Source organism: Myxine glutinosa, chromosome 8 (assembly GCF_964187855.1).
Source record: "Myxine glutinosa chromosome 8, kmMyxGlut1.1, whole genome shotgun sequence".
NCBI classification, from domain to species: domain Eukaryota; kingdom Metazoa; phylum Chordata; class Myxini; order Myxiniformes; family Myxinidae; genus Myxine; species Myxine glutinosa.
The window spans coordinates 19,173,121-19,196,146 of record NC_136268.1 but is presented as its reverse complement, the minus strand read 5'-3'; the positions used below and the strand labels follow the sequence as shown (position 1 = coordinate 19,196,146).

Here is a 23,026-nt window from a genome sequence, read left to right as displayed (position 1 = left end):
TGAAACATTAGGTGATGAAACTTCTATTGACGTTGGGTCATGAAACATATATCTTGACGATCATCATGACTTCGACAAATCATTAATTGCACAAATCGATCATCCATCTTACTATAATTCACCAAATGTCCGTCCGTCTGTCTGTCTGTCCGTCCGCTCCCAGGTACCGCAAAAACGGCTGAACCGATCGCAACGATACACCTCCATGCCCGTGGGATTCCCACGTGTGACCCCACTAGTATTCATAATACAATGTCCAACACAGTACAACGTTCATTATAAGAAACAACATTGATGCACAATGTCCACCATTTGTCCATAAAAGCATCACTTTTCCATTCATAAACTCACTTCTTTGGAAGGATGCTGGTAGGCCTATCTCTCGGTTTAGCAAACAAAAGCAGTTTAAGATGAACACTCTCTAAACTACATGGTCCAATTTCCTTCAAACTCTGCAAGCACCGTCTCCACAGATGACATATTTTTCTGGTCTACCCACCGAGTTAGAGACATCACGACTTTGAGATTGTTCCACACTCGTGTACACGTGGTCACATGACGTTGTTTGCATCGACCTCACAACAGTGTGTCACAAAAAACATTATTCCCAAATATCATCCATTTTGATTTCCTCCATGAAACATCTTCCCCCCGATGGGGAATACACCTCATCTAGTCAGCTAGTTACCTTCTGCTGGATATATAACAGCTATCTTCGTGATTGGTCGCCGATACTCAGTTGACCATTCTGTGCCTTACTTTGACATTCCTGATTTTTTTCCGTCAGAACCAGGATACACCTGGACAACACTCCACATATTCCACTTTCTACTGACAGCATTTGCGTCAAAAACCATGACCACATCGTCTTCATGAACATTTAGTCTCTCCACATTCCACATTTTTGTGGCACCAACAATGGGAACATGTTTCTGGTCCAGCGTCTCCAAAGCGAATCGACTACCTTTTACACACACTCGACTCGATGCCTCGGATTGCGTGTCTCTCTGAAGGGTCCTTGAGGGACTTCACTCGATGCTCATCTGAGCAGCATATCGTTTGGGCACAGATACACTCCACCATCTGGGTAATTGGGAACATGGCCAATGGCACATTGGTTGGCTAGGTTTGCTACATTCAGGCATGTGTATCGTTCAAAGGGCGTTAAAACCTGATCTCCGATGGCCTTTCTCAGTGCAAACTTACAGCCTTTCACCAGGGATTCCGCAGAGCCATTCTGGTGTGACGCTGCTGGGGTGATAAACCTCCAATCCATACCTCGTTCTGCACAAAACTCTCAAAGTTGATCATCACTCCATCCCTTTATCTCTCTACATTATAAAAGAAAGTTTTTGTTTGTTTGTCTGCGCAAGCTAATCTCCTGAACGGTGAAAGATAGAAGGAAACCTCTCATATATAGGTTCTCAAAGTGGTCCCTACACGTGATCCAAACTCTGATCTCCATCCATCATTATTTCCACCATTATTACCCCCCAGTGGGCACTGGGAACTTTCAGGGGGGCGCTCGAGAGTCCACGGGTGGTAGGGGGGCACTGGCAATGATTTGGGGGGCACTGGCGATTTAGAGGAGCAGCGGTGATTTGGAGCACTCATTGGGCTTCCTGCAGTCTGAACAGGTTACCCAGCGCCATTCGGCAAATTGGCCATCCAATCAACGACCACATTCTTTCCCCCTTCGCATGGTTTTTATGATCCCATATTCGCTGATGTCGTGTCGGTATTTTCTTGTCCATACATGCTCATGCAACAAACATGATAGTGTGTGACACCAGTGAAATACTATTGCTTGCCACAACACTAATTTTTATCACGTGGTGCCATTTCAACCAATCGGCTTGCAAGAATCTTTTTATGCAGGATATAATACTGTTGCAGTTTTAGAACCCACACTTTCTTTTAAATATCCCATCATTAAAAGGTTAAAGGTTGCACCCCAGAGTTAGGCCACAAGCAACACATAGGCCACCATAGGACTTCAGTTATTTCATTAGTATGTGTTTAGATAAGGCCGTGTTTCCAATAGTTGAATCTGCGTTGTGCCAATTAAATAAGAGTAGGTCCCCAATCCATTCATTTTGCAATCTCCCTCTCCAAGCGACGCCATTACACGCCCTCCAGTCTGCCCTATGGCTCGCCCAATTTGATACGCGCCTCTGCCAGCAGCGGCAGCCTTCGCTGCCCGTGCGCTCGCTCAACGCCGCCATAAGACACGCGGTGAGGCCCTAGAAAGGGAGCGGAACGCCAAGAAGAGGGTGTGGCCACATCATCCAGCCGTCAAAGGCGGAGCCGGTAAGCCCTCACCAGCCAACCAGGGCTGAAGGAACTTCTCCGACAGGCTTGGCTTTTGGGCTCTTTTGAGCGTTTTGCTGGTCGAGATATATAAGCGAGCGCAAAGCCCTTTCAAGGACTGGTTGGAGGCGTGCGCGTTGTAACAGGACTCTTTCTGGACGAATGCGTTTTAATTGCTTTGCGAAGGGACTTTACCGGGAGAGCGCACCTTTGGCTTACTTCATGAGATATACGGCGCGCTGATTAAGAGGACTTTGGAGAGGGGGCGTTTGGCACGAGAGAGCACATATTACGTATGCAGCGTACCAGCTTCCCCCCGTTATATACATTGTCCGGACGCGTTCCACTATACGCGGAGCTGCCTGCCAGGTTTCGCCGCTGGACCAAAGCCTGGACTGGAGCCGACCGGAGCCTGGACCCCATCGCCGGACCTTCCACCCAACCATCTACAATCCCCGTGTGAGTGTGTATGTTTGTCCTGGGTACTAAGAATAAGACTGTTTTAAGACTGCCCTGTGTAACTGCTTCTTCCTCTTCCTATCCTGTACATTCTTTCGTTTCCTCTTCTCCTTCTTGTACATTGTGAATAAATTGCCCTGTTCTTTCTTGGTTTCCTCTTATCCGATCGCATCCTTCTTTTCTATCATTGGGTAAATGTGGCATGATAGTTACCGCTTATAATCGGGTTTAGTCCCATTGTTAACGGCTCGGATCGCGGATTGCTATCTGCTCGGCATTTTCCATCATATCCGTGGTTCGAGCGGGAGTTATTTCCCTGCTTTACGGTCGGGTTAGTAAGTAGGTATTTGTGACTACTTTGACCAATAACCCTACCTAATACCGACCGGAAGGAGCGTATAACTTCCAGGACTCGGGTCGGCAGGACTCGGGTCGGCCAGATAGAAAGACAAGGGGATTAACTCCCTCCCCCTCCCCCCCCCCACCCCTCATAAGGGGAGAGCGCTGATGTCCGAGATCCGTAACAATTGGTAGTCAGGAGTTGGGATTTTGAACCTGGGACTAAATTTGTTTGACAAAATTTTGGACACCAATTGTGCTATTGGCCGCAACAATTGGTGTCGGGGAGTGGGATTTGGACCCGAACCAAATTTTTTATATTTTGAAAAAATTTGGTCAATTACGAGCGGCCGAAATTTTATATAACATCTAAATTTTGAATCATGCCATGGATAACCATGGCGATCGGATGTGGGGGGAAATGAGGGGGTAGAGGAAGGGTTAGAATTAACCCAGGACCCCAGGGAAGAACAATTGGGAGAGATGGAGGAGGAAAATGAAGAAGGTGCGGTAGTGGGGGTTGCAGGCGCACAAAATGGCGGCGCCTCACACGTGGCGACGAGGGCCGCGCCCTCTGCGCAAGTGGGATGGACAGATATGCAAGCTCTCATGGCGCAGATTCAGGCAGCCATACAAATGGTGGGGGACAGGACGCAGGAACAAATTGGGGGATTGAGTAAGGAGATGGGAGAAATGAGGGCCGATAGTAAGCAATTGGGAAATCAAATTGGGGGATTGAAAGAGGGGTTAAGTAATTTGGAAAACAGAATGGGGGAGCAATTGGGAAGTCAAATTGGCGGGATTAGAAAGCAAATTGGGGGGATTCGAGAACAAATTAGGGGGCCATTTGAAGGTCGTGGGTGGCCAAGCCCAGGAAATAAATGAGGGGTTAGCGAGGGAGAAAGCCAGATATGAGATAAAACAGATGGGGGAAGGACAGAGACAGCAGATCAAGCGGAAAGGTTGCGGGGGTATGCGACGGGGTAGCGCGGCTTGAGAAGCGCGGGGAAAGCGAGGCTGAGCAAGGCATGGTTACGTGGACCGGGGTAGAAATCACGACTCGGGGGATAGAGAAGCCGATGACCGCAGAATTAGAAAATTTGATTTTATAAGCGCCAGCGGTCGTCGAGCTTAATAAAGAAAAAGAATTAATTCAAATTGAAAAAGAAATAACTGAAATTGGGATTGGAGAGACGGCAGGCATAGGGGCATTATCGGAGATGGAGATGGAATGCGCGCAAAGTTTGGATTCGCATCATGATGCCGTACTTCTTAACCAAATGGAAAGTTTGCAGGTGGTGGAGGAGCGAAGAAGAGGAAGCGCCAAGGTGAGTAGGGTGGTGTATGGCGCGAAGAGGTTTGGCGCGAGAGGATTTTTCGCGCGCTTGGGATCCCGGCATAACCCGGGCGCTCATAGAAGGTCTGTGGTGCGCTGTGGGAATGGAAATGGCACGCGTGTGCGAATGGCGCCGGAGCGCGAGTATGAAACCGAGAGCGAGGGAGAATGCACAAGGGAGTGTATGTGTGAGAGTGAGTGTGATACAGAGAGTGAGATGGATGGAGAGAGTGTGTGAGAATGCACACCTGGGATGGATGAGCGTGTGCGAGGAAGCACACCTGAGTTGGTTGTGGAGAGTGTGTGGGGATGCACATCAGAGCACGTGATTAGGTGTGTGACAGGAGATTGCCCACCCGTGGGTAGGTGTGCACTGAGTGGGTGTGCAGCAAAAGAGTGCACACACAGGGGTGTTACAGAGGATGTAACCAGAGAGTGTGCAAGTGGTATGGGTGCGCCAGGATGTGTGCGAGAGAGGTGTGTAACAGAGTGTGCGAATAGAATGAGTGTGCCTCGGTGGTGTGCACCTGAGTGTGGAGCGAAAGAGAATGCACGAGCGAGTGCAATGACGGAGTGTATGGGATGTACGAGAGGCGTTAGAGCGCAGAGTTTTGCGAGAGAGAAAAGGAACGCGTGGTGTGAGCATGTGAGTCAGGCATCGACGCTGACCGGGGCAGCGCTTAGGCCGACGTATAGCCGACGCGAGCTCTCGGGGCATGGTGTTCTTTGTGTGCTGCGGGGGCCGGCGGGCATCGTTGCCGCGGCGCTTCTGCAAGGAGCGCCGTGCACGATTCGGGCCGGGTCGCGCCCTGTATGGTCGGTGCCGCGTCGTAGCGGCGACCGACACGATTCCGGGGGAGAAAGGCCAGGTCGGACCTTCGCCCCCTGGCGGGCGCGGTGTTCCGACCGGGGGAGGTTGGGTCATCGGGCCGGAGACCGAAAGGGTCCGCGCCAGGATGGACCTTGGAACCTTGGCCCGAGTATGCCTCCTCCCCAGAGTCGAAAATGCCGGACGGACCCAACCTACAGGAGACAGAGCATCCGCACGCATTGCTCGGTTTATCGAAGCCGAGCAGTAAGATTGTACTCCCGCACCAAGAGGCTCAGAGTAGTGGACGAGTAGTAATGGCGATAGTGATGTAGAGGGAGGGTAGCTCTACCATCCCTCACATCCTTGGGGCAAAGGAGCTGTAGTTTTATGGGGTTTGGCGGTATGAACTAGCCAGGGAGGGTTATGATAATGTTTAGGATCTAGAAATGACTATAGGTGACCAAGAGTTAAGTCGTGACATTGTACGAGTAGTGGGGACGTAGGTAGATTAGATGGTTGATAATGATGAGGGATGTGCGTAGTATAAGGGATGACGGGGAAGCATGAGTTTTAGGGGGAAACCAGTTAGCTAGATGATGCTGTGTGTGTGAGAAATAGTGTTGAGACAAGTGGAATTGTGGTTGAGGTGTGTGAGCACAAAAGGTGTGCCAGAAAAGAGGTGGGTGGAATAAATGGTGTGGAGTGAGTGGAGTGTGGAATGAGTAGTGTGGGTTACGTGGCATGGAGTGTATGGTGTGAAGGAGTGGATGGGGGAAGGATGGACCCCCTTCACGAATACCCGGTGGAGGGTAGTTTAACGTTAGGTAGACGGAGTACGAAAAATTGGTTGGATATTGATATCTGTGGTGCGGAAAGTAGCAGAGTACTGCTTGGATGGGTGCATTAGTGTGTGTAATGGCTGGGCGTGTGGCCTGTTAGTGCATATGGTTGGTTGAGCACTCCGCCACTGTGAGGATGTTGGCCAGGTGAGGCCGCAGGTGGGCTCTGGGAGCCGGTAGTTGTGAGTGGGTGCCTGAGGATCCCGGGTGTGGATCGGGCAGCCCAGTGCCAGAGAGGGCACCGAGTGGGGAGAGCGCCAGAGGGCCTTCCCCAGGTAGTTAGGTTAGGGCAGGGAGCAGGTAAGCTCGGAGGCAACTGCAGTGGTGGAGGTGTGCAGGTGGGTAGACCCACTGGGAGAGGTACACGCCACAGCCCAGAAATTGTGCGAGGGCACCGGGAGATGAATCGGGGGAGTGAGACCCCAAATTGAAAAGCACCACAGTTTGGCCAATGGGAATTGGTTTTTAGAACCCATAGTGTAAGAGGGCCAATGGTTTGGCCGGAGAAAGACCCCGGGTAGTGTAAAGTTGTTAGTCATTTAGGAAATAGTTAGGATTGATGAACCTGTCGCACCATACGCAGCCACTTACCTGTGGTGATGATGATGACTCCACACCTGTGTTTTCTTTGTTCTGTGTGCAGGAAATGAGAATTGCTGTGAGGATTTGTGAGACGCATCACGACGTGGATGAGACATTGGGGTGATTCCATCTCTCCCTCCTTAGGAGGGACTGATGATGAATTGGTAATGGCAAATTTTGATGTTCAGTTGGAGATGGCAAATTTTGATGAGAGTTGAAAATGGCAAATTTGATTGGTTAGGAGGGAGAGAAGACGAATTTGGTATATGGGAGGAACGGGGAAGACAGTAGGGATGTTTGTTGATTTGTAAAGTAGATGTTTATGGGTAGTGTTGTGTTTTGTGGATACAGTAAGGGGTAAGGGAGGGGCCATGTAGGTTACCTGGTGGGGGGGGGGGGGCGCGTACGGTAGGAACGTACCTGTCTCACCTGGTTCCCATGTGCCCCTAGTGTGCATTACCTAATGTTGCGTGCACTTTTGCGCCCTTACCAACTTACTCACTTGTCTGCTTCTTTTGTCTCCCACCTCCGAGGATCTGGCTTTGGGGCAGAGAGAGAGGAGAGAGAGGTGCTGGCTCCGCAGTTGTGGGCCTGCACTTTCGCTGCTTGCTGCCGGGATCGATACACCATATGGACCGCAATTTTTGTGGCCACCCACAATGGACCGCAGTTCTTTTGCGGCCAAGCACCACCCGTGAATGGACCTATGGGTCAACGTGGCACCTATGCCATACAAGGTGAACCACTTTTAGTTGACACCACTGAAGGCCACAATAAAGAAATGGACGCGGTTGGCGCCTTTCTTTATTTTTGAAAGAAGCCAGAAGGCCAAGTGCACCACATGAAGAGCAAGAGACACCTGCAGGGTTAGGGGTTGTTGAATTTATTTTTATTCATTGAACAATGGTGACTGCACCGATTGGTGCTGGGGTGGTGCTTTTGGTGCTGGGAAGGGGTGCTCTGCACATTATTAAAGGCCGTAGGCCACAGAGCACTCGTGGGTTGGTGTATCGATGCTGGCATGCGTGCTCTCTCTATGCATAACATCTGCATGTGTTCCTCCAAAAACAGGTCCTGGATCGTAGTGTAAATAGCAGCGTAGTCTTGTAAATAATGCTCCCCACCGGCTGTATGTTTAGTTTGCGAATTCTTTCCGCAATTCGGTTATCCTGTGGGTGTGTTTCTGTGAGGAGAAGGGTGCAACGTCGCAGGGGGACATATTTACTCATTTGTGAATATCTGTAAAACTGTCGCACTCAGGGTAGAGTTAATAGTAGAGGGAACTACATCTGAGTGCCACACTAAAATAGGTAAAAATTTATCGGGTCGGGACGCCCCCGAGGGTAGAGAAGGGTGCAATGTTGCGGATATGGGACTTGGCTTCAATATCCGCTTGTAAATACTCCCCTATTTCCCCAATACTCCCCAACTATCCCCAATCCCCCATTCCCTAGTCCCATTGCCTGTAAACAACACTCTGTAGAACCGACCTTCCCCTTTTTCCCCATTAAATGTCGTGCCCAGGTCCACCGCATCTCACGTAGACAACTTTCGGACATCTTGCTAGTTATTCTTAGTCTATGTCAGTTAAGGACTCGTTTCCATTAATTCTGACTCTTCGTTGCACCAGAATGTGATTATATGGCACCAGTAGTGAGTTTAGGACCTTCCCATACCTCCTCCCATCTTCTTTCCCAAACAACAACTACAACAACAACTACAACAACTACAACAACGGCGCGCGCGGGGAGTGTGCGTCCTCACTCCGGCTCGGTTAGCCGCCATTACCCATGCGCTCCACGGGGTTACCACGAAGGGGCTGGCTGTCAGCTCCTCGTCAAGGGCGGAGCCTGGTAACCCCCCCGCACCCAATAAGAAGGGCGGACCGATTCCATCTGGGGCGGAGCTAACGAGCCGAGGGCGTGTCACTCCCCGCCGGATATACGCAGCGACTGACCGGATGTGACGTCAGATGCGCCCCCAGCTTGGAGAAAGAACGTCACCTTCCAGCGCTGAGAGAGAGACCTCCCGCATCTCTGGACCGGACCGGGTCGATTCTGTCCTTGAGCCAAGAGTGCACCTTGAGCCATCGATACCCGCTTTCCTTGCCATCAATCCCCGTGTGAGTCAGCCTTTGTCCCGTTTATCTGTCGTCTGTCGGGGTTAATATAAGAGTGTGTCTAAGTGCCTATCTTACTATGCTGTACCTCTCGTCTCTGTAGTCTAACCTTCCGCCCTAATATAACCTCCTCCGGAGGTCTTGAGAACTGAACCCCTGGTGTCGTGTCATTTTAATCCCAGCCGTTGTGTCCTTTTCCTTCATTGAGCTAGCGTAGCGCGACTTCTTCAACGTTCGAGTATAATCGGGTAACTTGTGCGGACACGGCGGCCATTCCGCTCGGCCCACCATAACATCAGAGTCGTGTCTGTAACAATATATATATATATATATATATATATATATATATATATATATATATATATATATATTACTATATGTACATGTATATAGATTACTATATGTAGATGTATGTAGATTGCTATATGTAGATGTATGTAGATTACTGTATGTAGCTGTATGTAGATTACTGTATGTACTTATATACAGATTACTATATGTAAATGTATGTAGATGACGATATGTAGATATATGTAGATTGCTATATGTAGATGTATGTAGATTACTATATGTAGCTGTATGTAGATTACTATATGTCGCTGTATGTAGATTACTGTATGTAGTTGTATCTAGATTACTGTATGTACTTATATACAGATTACTATATGTAAATGTATGTAGATGACGATATGTAGATATATGTAGATTGCTATATTTAGATGTTTGAAGATTACTCTATGTAGATGTTTGTAGATTACTATATGTAGATGTAGGTAGATTACTGTATTTGATGTATGTTGATTGAAGAACAAAATGTTTTGATGTATTGGTGTATTGATGTATTGAACAAATGTATTGATTGATGTATGTTGATTGAAGCTGCAGGGAAAGGTGTATGCTGCATGTGTGAGAAGTGTTATGATTTATGGGAGCGAGACATGGGTAATGAACGTAGAGCAGCAACGAAGGCTGGAAAGGGTGGAAATGCGAATGGTTCGATGGATGTGAGGAGTATCGTTGAGAGAGAGGAAGACAAATGATGAATTGCGAAAGATGATGGGAATAGAGCCTGTGACTGATGCTGTGAAGAGGAACAGGTTGAGATGGTTTGGTCATGTGTTGAGGAAGGATGAAAGTGACTGGTTGAGAAGAGTGATGGAAATGAATGTAGAAGGAAGTAGAGGACGGGGAAGACCGAGAAAGACTTGGCTAAAGATGGTGGAAGAAGAAATGCGGGCAAGGGGGTTAACAAGGAGAGATGCAGAAAATAGGGCAAAATGGAGAAGATTGTCATGGGGACCGCAAGGCTAACCCCCGCTCTAGCAGGGAAAATGGCCTTAAAATGCATGTTGTTGTTGTTGTTGTTGATGTATGTTGATTACTATATGTAGATATATACAGATTACGATGTCGAGATGTACAAACATTGGAAAGCGATAGCAAGCCGCTTGGTAATGGAACACACTCCTGTTTATTTGTTTTTGTTCTGGGGTTATTTACAGATTTAATGGTTGAAAAACATCAGGAATGCAATTCGAATCAATGCACATCTGTTGCCATGGGGATGAACGGACGACGGAATGAATAATTAGCTCCATTCGTTCAATTGAAGGATATACTTTGAAAATTAAAATATTTAAATGACCGTTTATTATTAAAAGTGTTCATCTAGTAAATGTTAATTGTTTTAATTTTGAATTATCTTCTCTTAATGTTTAGTTATTTATCATTAAACTGTTCCGATTTCGTCATCCAATGACGTCATTGTCGCCGTCACAATGGTTCTCGGTGTTGTATAATTGACCCACAAACGCTGTTCCACTCATTGTTCGTGAGAAGAGAAGCATGAAGTGTGTATCTCTGATCATCGTGATATTTTTGTTTGTACTGTCGACCATTACCATCTCTCACCCCATTTTCCACCATGGACGCGGTGACGTCATCAAAGAGGTAAGTTTTCAACTGAGTTTCTTTATGGAATTCTCCCGACATTTATCGACCGAGTTCTCTGTCCAATGTTGTAGATTAGATTAATATAGTGTTGATGTAACGGCGGCTTGCTGGGCCGAATGACTTCCTCCTCCTCCTGCGTCAAAGTTCCTGTCGTGTCCTTCATGTGTTCAAGTACCGAGAAGGTTCGCTCGTTCGACACGTTCGTGCCCCTTTTCCACAATAATGTCGACCCCGTGCGGTGGGCGTGGGCGTTGTGCGTTTCCGGGATGTTTTCTCTGTCCGCGTTTGCGACGTATCGACGTCATGCCGTACTTGGCGCCCTTCTGCAGAGGTTTGAACGGACGGTTCGTCTCCTGTTGTGGAACCTTCGAGCAGCTCGCAGTCGGACATCCCGCGTTTTCGTGTTGTGGGGACGTCGTGAGGTGAAGAACAGGTTTATTTATTTCAGTGGATCAGTTGTTCACTGACGGAGTAAACTTATAATAAAATGTTCTTTGAAAGGTTAAATTTAGTGATCCGATCTGACGTAAATTTAAATCCCTTGGTGATTATGTTTTTAATGTTTCCGCCGACAAAGTCTCCGGAGGCATTACGTGTTCGGGTTGTCCGTCCATTCGGGATAAACCGCGTTTTTCTCAGCAACCATATGTCCGATTGAGACAACTTTCAAGGTGGGAGTGACACCCATGCACAATGTCTTCATGATAATTGTGACGTCATAGGTTACGTTGTATGGCAACCATCTTGGATTAAAAGCAAATAATTTAAAAATTATTTATCGGAAACTGCTGAATGGAAAAATTTGAAACGGCACATTGTCACGTACTCCCAATGGAGAACAAAAGCATGACAATGATGACATCATCGGTGAAGTGGTATACCAGCCAAAAATGTTTCAATCGAATTCCTTGTCCTAAAAATCTGAAATTGCATGCCTATGATCTATGACCCATTTGTATTGAAATATTAAATTTATGACATCATAGGTCACATGGTTTGACAGCCATATTGGATTGAAGGAAAATATTAAATAATTATATCTCCGAAACCGCTCACCCTATCAATGCGGGATTTTACAAATATCACATAACAGCACTGTTGCATATAGTTTGAAAATGATGATGTTGTAGGTCACGTGCTTGGGCAGCCATCTTGGATAGAAAAACGAACCTTATCCGATCAACACGAATCCTCACAAACGTGATGGTGTGGCAGCCATATTAGCTTTAAAGCCGATATTTAAACAAAATCCCTTCTCTGAAACTGCTTCACCGATCAATGTGAAACCTGTCATGTGATACTTGAGAACAGCTGAAGGGATTGAAATCAAACCTCTATTTTTTGGACAGTGAACCAGGGCATCTACCCCTTGTGGGACTATTGGCGACAGTCGCATTCTTCGAGTTTTTTTTATGGGATATGGCCCACCACAAAGCCTATAGGGCCACTCGAGGTGGGGGCTACACAAAGAAAACAAAAGCAGAACAACCAGCCCCTTGGATTGAAACAAGACAAATGAAGAAAGTTGTCTGTCGAAACTTTTTGGTTTTATTAAACCAAAATTGGTTGCTTTTTTTGGTTGCAACCAAAAGAATTGGTTGTCGGTTTGGGTTATTTCCTTCGCTGTATTGCTTGTTTCTTTTATTTTGTTTTCTCCCCCTCACCTCACCTCCCGAGACAAAGAATTATATATTGATTATTTCTCTCCTCCCGGACACGTGCTTGTTCGCTCTCCTCCTCATCTCGGCTTGTGCCCCGCCCCCTGTATCTCGTTTTCTTCCGCCTCTGCTCCTTCCTTCTCAAATCCACGTTCTTGCTTGGAGACTTTTCCCGGATTGTTTTTGTTTTTTTTTCATGGTTCTGTTTGGATATTGTTGGAATATGTTTAAACCGCAGCCGTGATGCTGACGCCCCCCCCCCCCCCCCCCAGAATTAACATGTTTTAAACGTTTCCCAGTGTGTACCCTGGTCAGAATAGGTACACCGTATCCCTGCGTGTCGTAAGAGACGACTAAGAGGGTTGGCGTCAGGAAGGGCATCCGGCCATAAAAACATTGCCTCAAAAAGAGAACCATGACAATCACAAGTACATATGGGCAGGGTACAGCCCGAAGTGGAGATCGGTTTCTGAGGTTTGGGACATGGAATGTAGGGACAATGACAGGGAGATCAGGAGAAGTGGTGGAAGTATTGGTCAGAAGAAGAGTGGACATATGTTGTGTGCAAGAGACGAGATGGAAGGGAAGTGGTGTGAGAATGGTGAAGGGTAGGCAGGCACAGAAATACAAGTTTGTGTGGCAAGGGTGCCCGGAGGGCGTGAATGGTGTTGGTGTCCTGTTTTCTGAGGAGTTTGTAGACAGTGTGGTGAGTGTGACTAGAGTGAGTGATAGGTTGATGATGGTGAAAATGATGATTGGAAAGCTCTTGGTGAACGTCATCTTGGGATATGCTCCGCAGGTTGGTCGAAGCGATGAAGATAAGGACAAGTTCTGGTGTGCGATAGAGAAGCTGATGGAAAACGTGAAAGATGAGGAAGTTGTTGTGGTGGGAGGAGACCTAAATGGACATGTGGGAAGGAGTATGGACGGTTTTGAGGGAGTTCATGGGGGTTACGGATATGGTGTGAGAAATGGAGAAGGTGAAAGGATTTTGGAGTTTGCTGATGGAGCTGATTTGTTGATTTGTAATACTCAGTTCCAGAAAGAGGACAATAAGCTTGTTACATACACGTCAGGTGGGTCGACGACAACCGTTGACTACCTGATGGTGCGTAGGCGAGATAGGGGGCACCTCCGGGACACAAAGGTGATCCCGGGGGAGGAGGCTGTTTCACAGCACCACTTGGTTGTCTGCGACATAAGGGTGAAAGGTGCGAGGAGAGCTCGGCGGGTGAAGTACCAACCGAGAATGAAGGTGTGGAGGTTGAAAGAGGTGACAGTAAGGGAGGCATTAAAAGAGAGGCTGAGTAGGGTAGAGGATGATGTGGTTGAGCTTGAAAGTGGTTGGATGTCAATGAAAGCTAGTCTGTTGGGAGCCGTTGGTGAGGTATGTGGATGGACAAAAGGATCACCGAGGCACTCGGAAACATGGTGGTGGGATGTTGAAGTTGGAAAGAGGATTGACGAGAAGAGGAAGAAGTTCAAAGAGTGGCAGAAGGCGAAGGGTACGGGAGCAGAAACAGCAGAGCATGAAAGTTATAAGGCAGCCAGGAAGGCTGCAAAGAAAGAGGTAGCAAAGGCGCAGGAGGCATGTAGGAAAATGTTCGGAGAACGCTTGGATTCGGAAGAGGGTCAGAAAGCAGTATTCAGGATTGCAAAGCACATAGCGAAAGAGAGGTGTGATGTGATGGGGGTGAGTTGCTTGAAGGATGAAGTGGGACAAATCGTTGTCGACCCAGATGGAATTAAAGGAAGATGGAAAAGATATATGGAAATGCTGTTGAATACAGAGAATGAATGGGATGACAACATAGAGAGTAACCCAGTTTTAGGACCGGCAGAGAAGATAACTGAGAAGGAAGTTGAGGAAGCGATAAAAGCAATGAAGAGTGGAAAAGCGGGAGGGCCGACGGGAGTTGTGGGAGATATGTTGAAGGCAGCAGGAAGTTGGGGTGTGAAGAGAATGACAGAGATCTGTAATCTGGTGGTGAAAGAAGGCCGCATTCCAGTGGATTGGGAACTGAGTACCCTCGTCCCTCTATACAAGGGGAAAGGTGACCCTCTGGAGTGTGGCTCGTACCGAGCGATAAAGTTATTGGAGCATGGAATGAAGGTATTGGAAAGGGTGTTGGAAAGGAGGATAAGGAAGAAAGTGAAGATCGACGAAATGCAGTTTGGATTTATGCCAGGAAGAGGAACGACAGATGCGCTTTTCATTGTGAGGCAGTTGCAGGAGAAGTACATGGATAAGAGGAAGAAGTTGTTTTTTGGGTTTGTTGATCTGGAGAAAGCATTCGATAGGGTTCCACGCAAAGTATTGACATGGGCATTGAGGAAGTTAGGAGTGGAGGAATGGTTGATCAGAGTAGTGATGGCAATGTACAAAAGAGCACGCACAGCTGTAAGGACGAAGGACGGAAACAGTGGTGAGTTTGAGGTGAAGGTGGGAGTGCATCAGGGGTCGGTACTAAGTCCACTACTATTTGTAGCTGTGATGGAGGTGCTGGCTCAGAACGTAAAGGAGGGTTTACCGTGGGAGTTGTTGTATGCAGATGATCTGGTGTTGATTGCGGAAAGTATGGATGGACTGAAGGAAAAGATGAACAAGTGGAAGGAATGTATGGAGACAAAAGGTCTGAAGGTGAATATCGGAAAGACAAAGGTGATGGCAAGTGGTAAAGCATGTGGTGAGGTGGAAAGAACTGGGAAGTGGCCGTGTGCTGTGTGCAGGAAGGGTGTCGGAGTGAACTCCATTCAGTGTACAATGTGCGCTGAGTGGGTTCATCAAAAATGTAGTGGTCTGAGAGGGTCATTAACCAGTGTGGCAGCTACATTCAAATGTAAGGTGTGCGCAGAGGGAGCTGCAGATGGAGGAAATGTTGAGTTGGATCTTGGAGATGGCGTGAAGCTGGAAGGTGTGAAAACATTTTGCTACCTCGGAGACATGCTCAATGGAGAAGGTGGATCAGACTCGGCAACGGTTGCTCGAGTGAGATGTGCATGGAAGAAGTTTCGGGAACTGAGTGGCGTGCTGATGAGGAGGAGAGTGTCGCTGAAGCTGAAGGGAAAATGTGTATGCTACATGTGTGAGAAGTGTTATGATTTATGGGAGCGAGACATGGGTAATGAACGTAGAGCAGCAACGAAGGCTGGAAAGGGTGGAAATGCGAATGGTTCGATGGATGTGCGGAGTATCGTTGAGAGAGAGGAGGACAAATGATGAATTGCGAAAGATGATGGGAATATTGCCTGTGATTGATGCTGTGAAGAGGAACAGGTTGAGATGGTTTGGTCATGTGTTGAGGAAGGATGAAAGTGACTGGTTGAGAAGAGTGATGGAAGTTAATGTAGAAGGAAGTAGAGGACGTGGAAGACCGAGAAAGACTTGGCTAAAGATGGTGGAAGAAGAAATGCGGGCAGGGGGGTTAACAAGGAGAGATGCAGAAAATAGGGCAAAATGGAGAAGATTGTCATGGGGACCGCAAGGCTAACCCCCGCTCTAGCAGGGAAAATTGCCTTAAAATGCATGTTGTTGTTGTTGTCTATGCACAGAACAAAAAGGGCTGGGACGGGTAAACTAGTCTTCTATGAGACAACAGTGCCTCTACCCCCATTTTTGGAAGACTGCCAACCAAGGCTAACGAGCTCAACCCACCCGGGTTTGGGATCAGAGTTGTCCTTCTTCTAGGCAGATTGCCGGCCAAGGCTAACGAGTTCCACCTACCCGGAGCAAGCTTGGTTTTAAGATGCCAAACACCCGCCTTTCACACCTCCACATTTAGTTAAAACAGGGGTCGGCACGAGAAGCCATGCGGTAGGAGTTTGATCAGGAGAGGCTATTTGAGACGCAGACAATATGGGATATTTTATGGATGAGGAGTTGCTCAGTTCTCCACCACCATATTCAGTGAAATATCTTTCATTAATAATCAATTATTATTTTCTTAATAACTGAAATATCGTTCCGACCTGCTGTCTGAAGGTATGATCGCACACACATCACTCCACAAACACACACACTTTGATCGCAGAGGATATAAATGATACCAGGACAGACATGCACACCCACCTGAACATATACATACTTCATAACAAGCCAGATCAACCACCTACACAACAACATAGCAATCCACAAAACCTCATATGTAACCACACTCCCACCAGAACAAATCTATGACTGTTGAGGAAACGCTGATCATTTGTGGCCACTTTGGTAAAATATCTTTCGTTAATTCTCAATTTTTGTTTTCCTGTGTCCATCACACAGAAGGTTGTGTCTGTGGAGCCCCAAGACATTCCCTGGTCTTTGTGTAAAACCATCCGTAACATCCTTCTACCCTCTTTTCTGAAGGTATGATCGCACACACATCACTCCAGAAACACACACATGATAATCCTGGAGGACGTAAATGATACCAAGGCAGACATGCACGAGCAACAAAGTGTGTCCACACTTTCAACAGACAAGAGCAACCACATATGTGACCACACTTCCACCTGCATAAATCTATGACTGTTGAGGAAATGAAACGCTTTCAGGCTCTCCAATTCAAAGGAATCGGAGGGGTCCGTTTGAACCATTACTTCTTGACTGCACCACCAATGGCCACTTGGGTTCATTGCACGCTTCCTAAAAGTTTTCAGTGTGCGCATTTGTGACCTGTGGACGTCACGGCGTTATGATGTAACGCACTCAAACTTGGCATTCTATAAATCTCATGGTGGTTCAACAGTCAATTCATCTCCTGCGCTTTGCGTGTTGTGAGGACTCAATCTCCATCCCAAGTTTGGGTGTTGTGAGGACGTTATTTAGGCTAAGAACATATTTATATATCTCACAGGATGAGTTGTTCATTGATGAAGTAAATTTACATCCTGCCAGTCCTCACATGTGGATTATTCCAAAAGAATACCACTCGTCCAATCCTACCCAGAACACCGGGAATCTCAAACCAAACGATTATTGACAAAATGCTCCTCTGAGTGCCTCCTTACCCTAAACATTTATCACCATTTCAGTGAAATATCTTTCATGAATCAATTCTTCTTCTCTTGTGTCCATCACACAGGAAACTGTTCCATCTGTTCCTCAGAAGAATAAAGGAGTTTTCAGCTATTTGTACAATGGCATTTATAACATCGTTCCGACCTCCTTTCTGAAGGTATGATCGCACACACATCACTCCAGAAACACACACACTTTAATCCCAGAGGATAAAAATGATACCAGGGCAGACACCCACAGCCACCTGAACATGTACACACTTCATACCAGGCTAGGACAACCACATACGCATCAACATAGCAATCCACAAAACCTCATATGCAACCACACTCCCACCAGAACAAATCTATGACTGTTGAGGAAACAAACACTTTCCAGGGTCTCCAGTTTAAAGGAATCGGAGGGGTCCGTTTGATCTGTCTCTTCTTGACTGCACCAACAACGGCCACATTTGGCCTGTACAGTGGTCGTTGCACGCTTTCTGGAAGTTTTCATTGTGTGCTTTTGTGACCTGTGGATGTCATTGTGATATGACGTAATACACTCAAACTTGGCACCCTATGTCATGGTGGTTCAACAGTCAATTCATCTCCTGCGGTAGAACCTTCGAGCAGCTCAAGATCTGACATCCCGCGTTTGGTAGTTGTGAGGACGTTTTTAGGCTAAGAACAGGATTATTACCCTGCGCTCGTGAAGCAAAATGCGGGGTTAAGCATTCATACGCGTACGTGTGTCGTGTGCCGTGTGCTGTACGTGTGTGTGTGCCGTTTTCCATACGTGTGTGTGCCGTGTGCCGTATGTGTGTGCCGTACGTGTCTGCATTAAAAAAAATTCATTTTCTCGGCAACTGTTCCGATTGACACGAAATTTTATCACAGAAGCTCCCCCGCCTGTATAATTTTTTTATTCATGATTATGACGTCATAGGTCACGTGGTACGGACGCCATCTTCGAAAAAGGTTACACTTCGAAATCTCCCAAACCGCTCAATGGAAAAAATTTAAACATGGCTCATTGTCAAGTACTCACCATGGGGAATAAGATATGTTGATGGTGATGTCATCGGTGCCTTAATTATGACGTCGTAATTCGACAAGTACAACGCTTGATCTGATCAAGATGAATAAAACAAAAATTCCTCTGCAACTGTTAGTCCGATGGACACGAAATTTTCAGAATATGTGCGGCGGCTCCTGTAGAATTTTTAAAATGATAATTGTAACGTCATAGGTCACGTGGTACAGACGCCATCTTGGGAAAAATCGAAAAAAGTTACACCTCTATCTCCGAAACCGCTCCATGGGAAAAATTGAAACATGGCTCATTGTCAAGCACTGCCCTTGGGGAATAAGATGTGTTAATGATGATGTCATCAGTGCCTTCGATATGATGTCATAATTCGACAAGTACAACACTTATCCAATCATTGTGAATTTTTTTTCTCAGCAACTGTTGGTCTGATGGGCACCAAATTTTCACCACAGCAGCACCTCCTCCTGTAGAATATTATAATGATAATCATGACATCATAGGTCATGTGGTACAGGCGCCATCTTGGAAAAACCGAAAAATGTTGCACCTCTATATCTCCAAAACCACTGCATGGAAAAAATGGAAACATGGCTCATTGTAAAGAACTCCATATGGGAAATAGGTGTTAACGATGACGTCATTGGTACCATAATTATGACCATAATTCGACAGGGACAACGCTTAGTCTGATCAGTTTGAAATGTATTGAGCGTGATCTATGCAACAATTATATTGGAGAATATAAACTTATGATTTAATCGCTCACATGGTCTGGCAGCCCTATTGGATCTAACAAAAAAAAATGTTCAAAAACAGAAGAGTTGGCTCGCAACAAGTTGACTGCGCAGGGTAAGTATTCTATGAATACCATCTAGTTTATTTCAGAGGATGAGTTGTTAATTTGTGAAGTAAATTTATAATAAAGTGTCCCACAAAAGGATAAATTTCGCGAACTGTTGTGCCAGAAAGTAAGAGTTCATCAATGGAGATCTTGGTGAAATTCTTTTGATCCAAGACCCTACTCCTCCCTGAACCGAATTGTGATCAGCACTTGTACTCTTTTGGGTCGGACCTGCATTCTCAACCTGACAAATGCATCACAGAAGGGATGATGAGTTTACCTTTCCTGGTGTTGTTGATACATCCTGCAGTGCTCGCGTGTGGGTTATTCCAAAAGAATACCACTCGTCCAATCCTACCCAGAACACCGGGAATCTCAAACCAAACGATTATTGACAAAATGCTCCTCTGAGTGCCTCCTTACCCTAAACATTTATCACCATTTCAGTGAAATATCTTTCATGAATCAATTCTTGTTCTCTTGTGTCCATCACACAGGAAACTGTTCCATCTGTTCCTCAGAAGAATAAAGGAGTTTTCAGCTATTTGTACAATGGCATTTATAACATCGTTCCGACCTCCTTTCTGAAGGTATGATCGCACACACATCACTCCAGAAACACACACACTTTAATCCCAGAGGATAAAAATGATACCAGGGCAGACACCCACAGCCACCTGAACATGTACACACTTCATACCAGGCTAGGACAACCACATACGCATCAACATAGCAATCCAGAAAACCTCATATGCAACCACACTCCCACCAGAACAAATATATGACTGTTGAGGAAACAAACACTTTCCAGGGTCTCCAGTTTAAAGGAATCGGAGGGGTCCGTTTGATCTGTTTCTTCTTGACTGCACCAACAACGGCCACATTTGGCCTGTACAGTGGTCGTTGCACGCTTTCTGGAAGTTTTCATTGTGCGCTTTTGTGACCTGTGGATGTCACGGTGATATGACGTAACACACTCAAACTTGGTGTGCTATGTCACGGTGTTTCAACAGACAATTCAACTCCTGCAGTAGAACCTTCGAGCAGCTCAAGGTCTGACTCAAGGTCCCCTTGACATTTGTACACAGTCTGACATCCCGCGTTTGGATGTTGTGAGGATGTTTTTCGGCAAAGAACAGATAGATTGTCATTTTCCCCAGATAGATTGTCAAATTTCAACTCGTTATTTTATCGTCCATGCGTTATTGTTTTGATTATAGTTACTTTTGGTTTGAATTTCCTGTAACTTGTAATTATTTAATCGTGTTCTGCTCCTCGTGTGTGGCCTTGTAGTTGTACCCCTGTCGGTGTTTGTTATCTTAATCGTGTTTTGCTTGGCTCTTAGTTTTTTTCCCTTCTACCCCGAACATAATACTCTGTCTAACGTTCTAAATCCCCACCTCCCCCCCCAAAAACCAAACAAACAAACAAACAAAAAAAAACATTTATTTTCCTTTCTCCACGTGTACTGTTGACTCATCCTGTATTTTCTGTCCAGGTGTGCTGTTCGCCCCGCCCCCATTAACTCCTTGCCATCCACCGTTTGCCCTTCACGTGACTCGTGGTGGTCCCTCTCGGCTCTCCCCCCGTTGGTATTTTTGTGCACATAAGGTTGTTCACGGTTCTGTTTAAATATTATTTAAATATGTATAACCTTTCCCCTTCAGTGTTTTACTCAGTGGTATTTTACAACACGCTGTTTTTCTTCCTATTTAAAAGGCTTTTCTCAATTTCCTCTCCAACTCATTCCACCTCAAAAAAAAGAAATTCAATATCTTATACGTCTCCCTCACTACATGGTCTAAATTCACATTAATTCCATCCCTCCTCCATCATTCTGAACCGGATTGCTAACTTGAAAATCACAACAAACCCAATTTGTTTTCAATGTTCGTCTTTCATTAATCATCCACTTTCTAAACTCCCCTCTTGCCCCTCCCATCCAAATCCCTCCCCTTGCTTGCACCTACACTCCTAAACTCCCCCCTTGCCCCGCCACTCTTAAACTCCCCCCCTACCCCTCCACTCCTGAACTCCCCCCTTGCCCTTCCACTCCTGAACTCCCCCCTTGCCCTTCCCCTCCTAAACTCCCCCCTCACTCCTCCCCTTCAAAACTCCCCCCCAACCCCACCCATTCAAATCTCCCCCCATACCATTCCTCTCCAATTCTCCCTCCTCCTCAAAGCTGCCTCCTCCCCACTTCGTCTCCCTTCTATCTCATACCTCCACCCCCCCAACCTTCTTCTTTCCTCTGCCCCCCCTCAAACAACACCTCACTGTGCCTCATCCCTTCACCTTCAAACCTTTCATCCTCCTCATCCTTCCCTTTCTTGGAACTCTTCTGCAATCGCTGACACACTAACAACTGCTCTCCCTACCTCCCCCTCTCATCCTTCATCTTACCCTACTCCTCCCCTCCCCTGTCCTGTACCCGATGCTCCCCCTCTCTCTTCATTAACGGTATGGACCTCAAACATCCGGGGCCTTCGCTCAAACCTGACTGATCTCTCCATACAGGTTGCTTCTGACAATCCAGACTTGATCTGCTTAACAGAGACTTTCCTCCTTCAAGATGTCTCTGATTCCTTAATATCTCTTCCTGGTTACTCCCTCCTCCGGTATGATAGACCTGAGCCTCGGCCTGGTGGTGGGGTGGCTATCTTTATCAAAAACTCTCTTCCTCACTCTCCTTGCACTGCCCTCTCTCCTCCTCACCCCCAGGAGTACCTCTGGCTACGGCTTCCTCTCCGCTCCCACCTTTTGTTCATATGTGTTCTGTACCGTCCCCCAAACAGTGATGACTCCATCTACATTTCACTGTCTGACAACATGGACCAACTTCTATCCACTCATCCCAACTCTCTCTTCCTCATATGTGGTGACTTCAATTGTCATCATGCCACCTGGTTGGGTGTGGGTTCCTCTCTCACCAGTCTAGGCCCCTCAGCAAAGGACTTCTGTGACTCACTGGGATTGACACAATCTGTCAATTTCCCGACCCGGATCTCAGCCAATGGAGTATCTTCTCTTCTAGACTTGGTTATGACTAACTTCCCTGCTAATGTCTGCTGCTCTTCTTCTGCTCCAATCGGTTCTTCTGATCATGTGCTTGTCAAAGTGGACATCTCTCTGGCCATTCTCAGAGAGCCTCCTCAGCGTCGACGAGTCTGGCATTTCACTCAGGCCAACTGGGACGGTCTTCAAGCAGCCATCAATCGTCTGGATTGGTCTCCCATCTCCACTGCCTCTGACATCAATTCTTCCTGGGAATTCTTCCAGGGCAAACTGATCTCTCTCATGCACAGATTTATCCCATCTCGCCTTCAGTTGTCTTACCCTTCCTCCCGTCCATGGTACACTGAATCTTGTGGTGAGGCAGTTGCCCTGAAACAACTTGCCTTTGCCTCTTGGAAGGCTAATCCAACTGAAGGAAATCTCAGTTCCTTCCACCAAGCTCGGAACAAGTGTGTGTCTACCCTCAGGAGTGCCAGGAAGCACTATCTCTCCTCACTCAAGAATGAACTCTCAAACCTGTCTCCTTCCTCCAAATCCTGGTGGCGTCTGGTCAAATCCGTTTCTGGTGTTTGTTCCCCCTCCATCCCCTCCCTTACCTCAAATGGCCACACAGTTGACATCGCACGTGACAAAGCCGAATGCCTCAACTCTGTGTTTGCCTCAAAATCCTTAGTCCCAAACCCAACTCTCTCTGTTCCCACCTTTCCCAGTCGAACCAAACTGCTCC

The 23,026-nt window shown here is 46.7% G+C and overlaps 2 protein-coding genes across 3 annotated transcripts in view; both read left to right on the top strand.

Annotated features, from left to right (window-relative positions):
* Nucleotides 1-23,026, top strand: part of LOC144893228 (uncharacterized) — a 109,097-nt gene that overhangs the window by 5,012 nt on the left and 81,059 nt on the right. For both annotated transcript variants that reach the window (XR_013624255.1, XM_078782979.1), the window contains exons 6-8: nt 16,674-16,757; nt 17,476-17,568; nt 19,782-19,874. The gene's annotated coding sequence lies outside the window, so the exon portion shown is untranslated. The remainder of the gene's footprint in view (nt 1-16,673; nt 16,758-17,475; nt 17,569-19,781; nt 19,875-23,026) is intronic.
* LOC137419343 (uncharacterized) overlaps nt 1-23,026 on the top strand; it is a 45,198-nt gene that overhangs the window by 6,449 nt on the left and 15,723 nt on the right. The window contains exon 5 of the mRNA XM_078783931.1: nt 16,674-16,757. Coding sequence (XP_078640057.1) covers nt 16,674-16,757 — 84 coding nt within the window. The remainder of the gene's footprint in view (nt 1-16,673; nt 16,758-23,026) is intronic.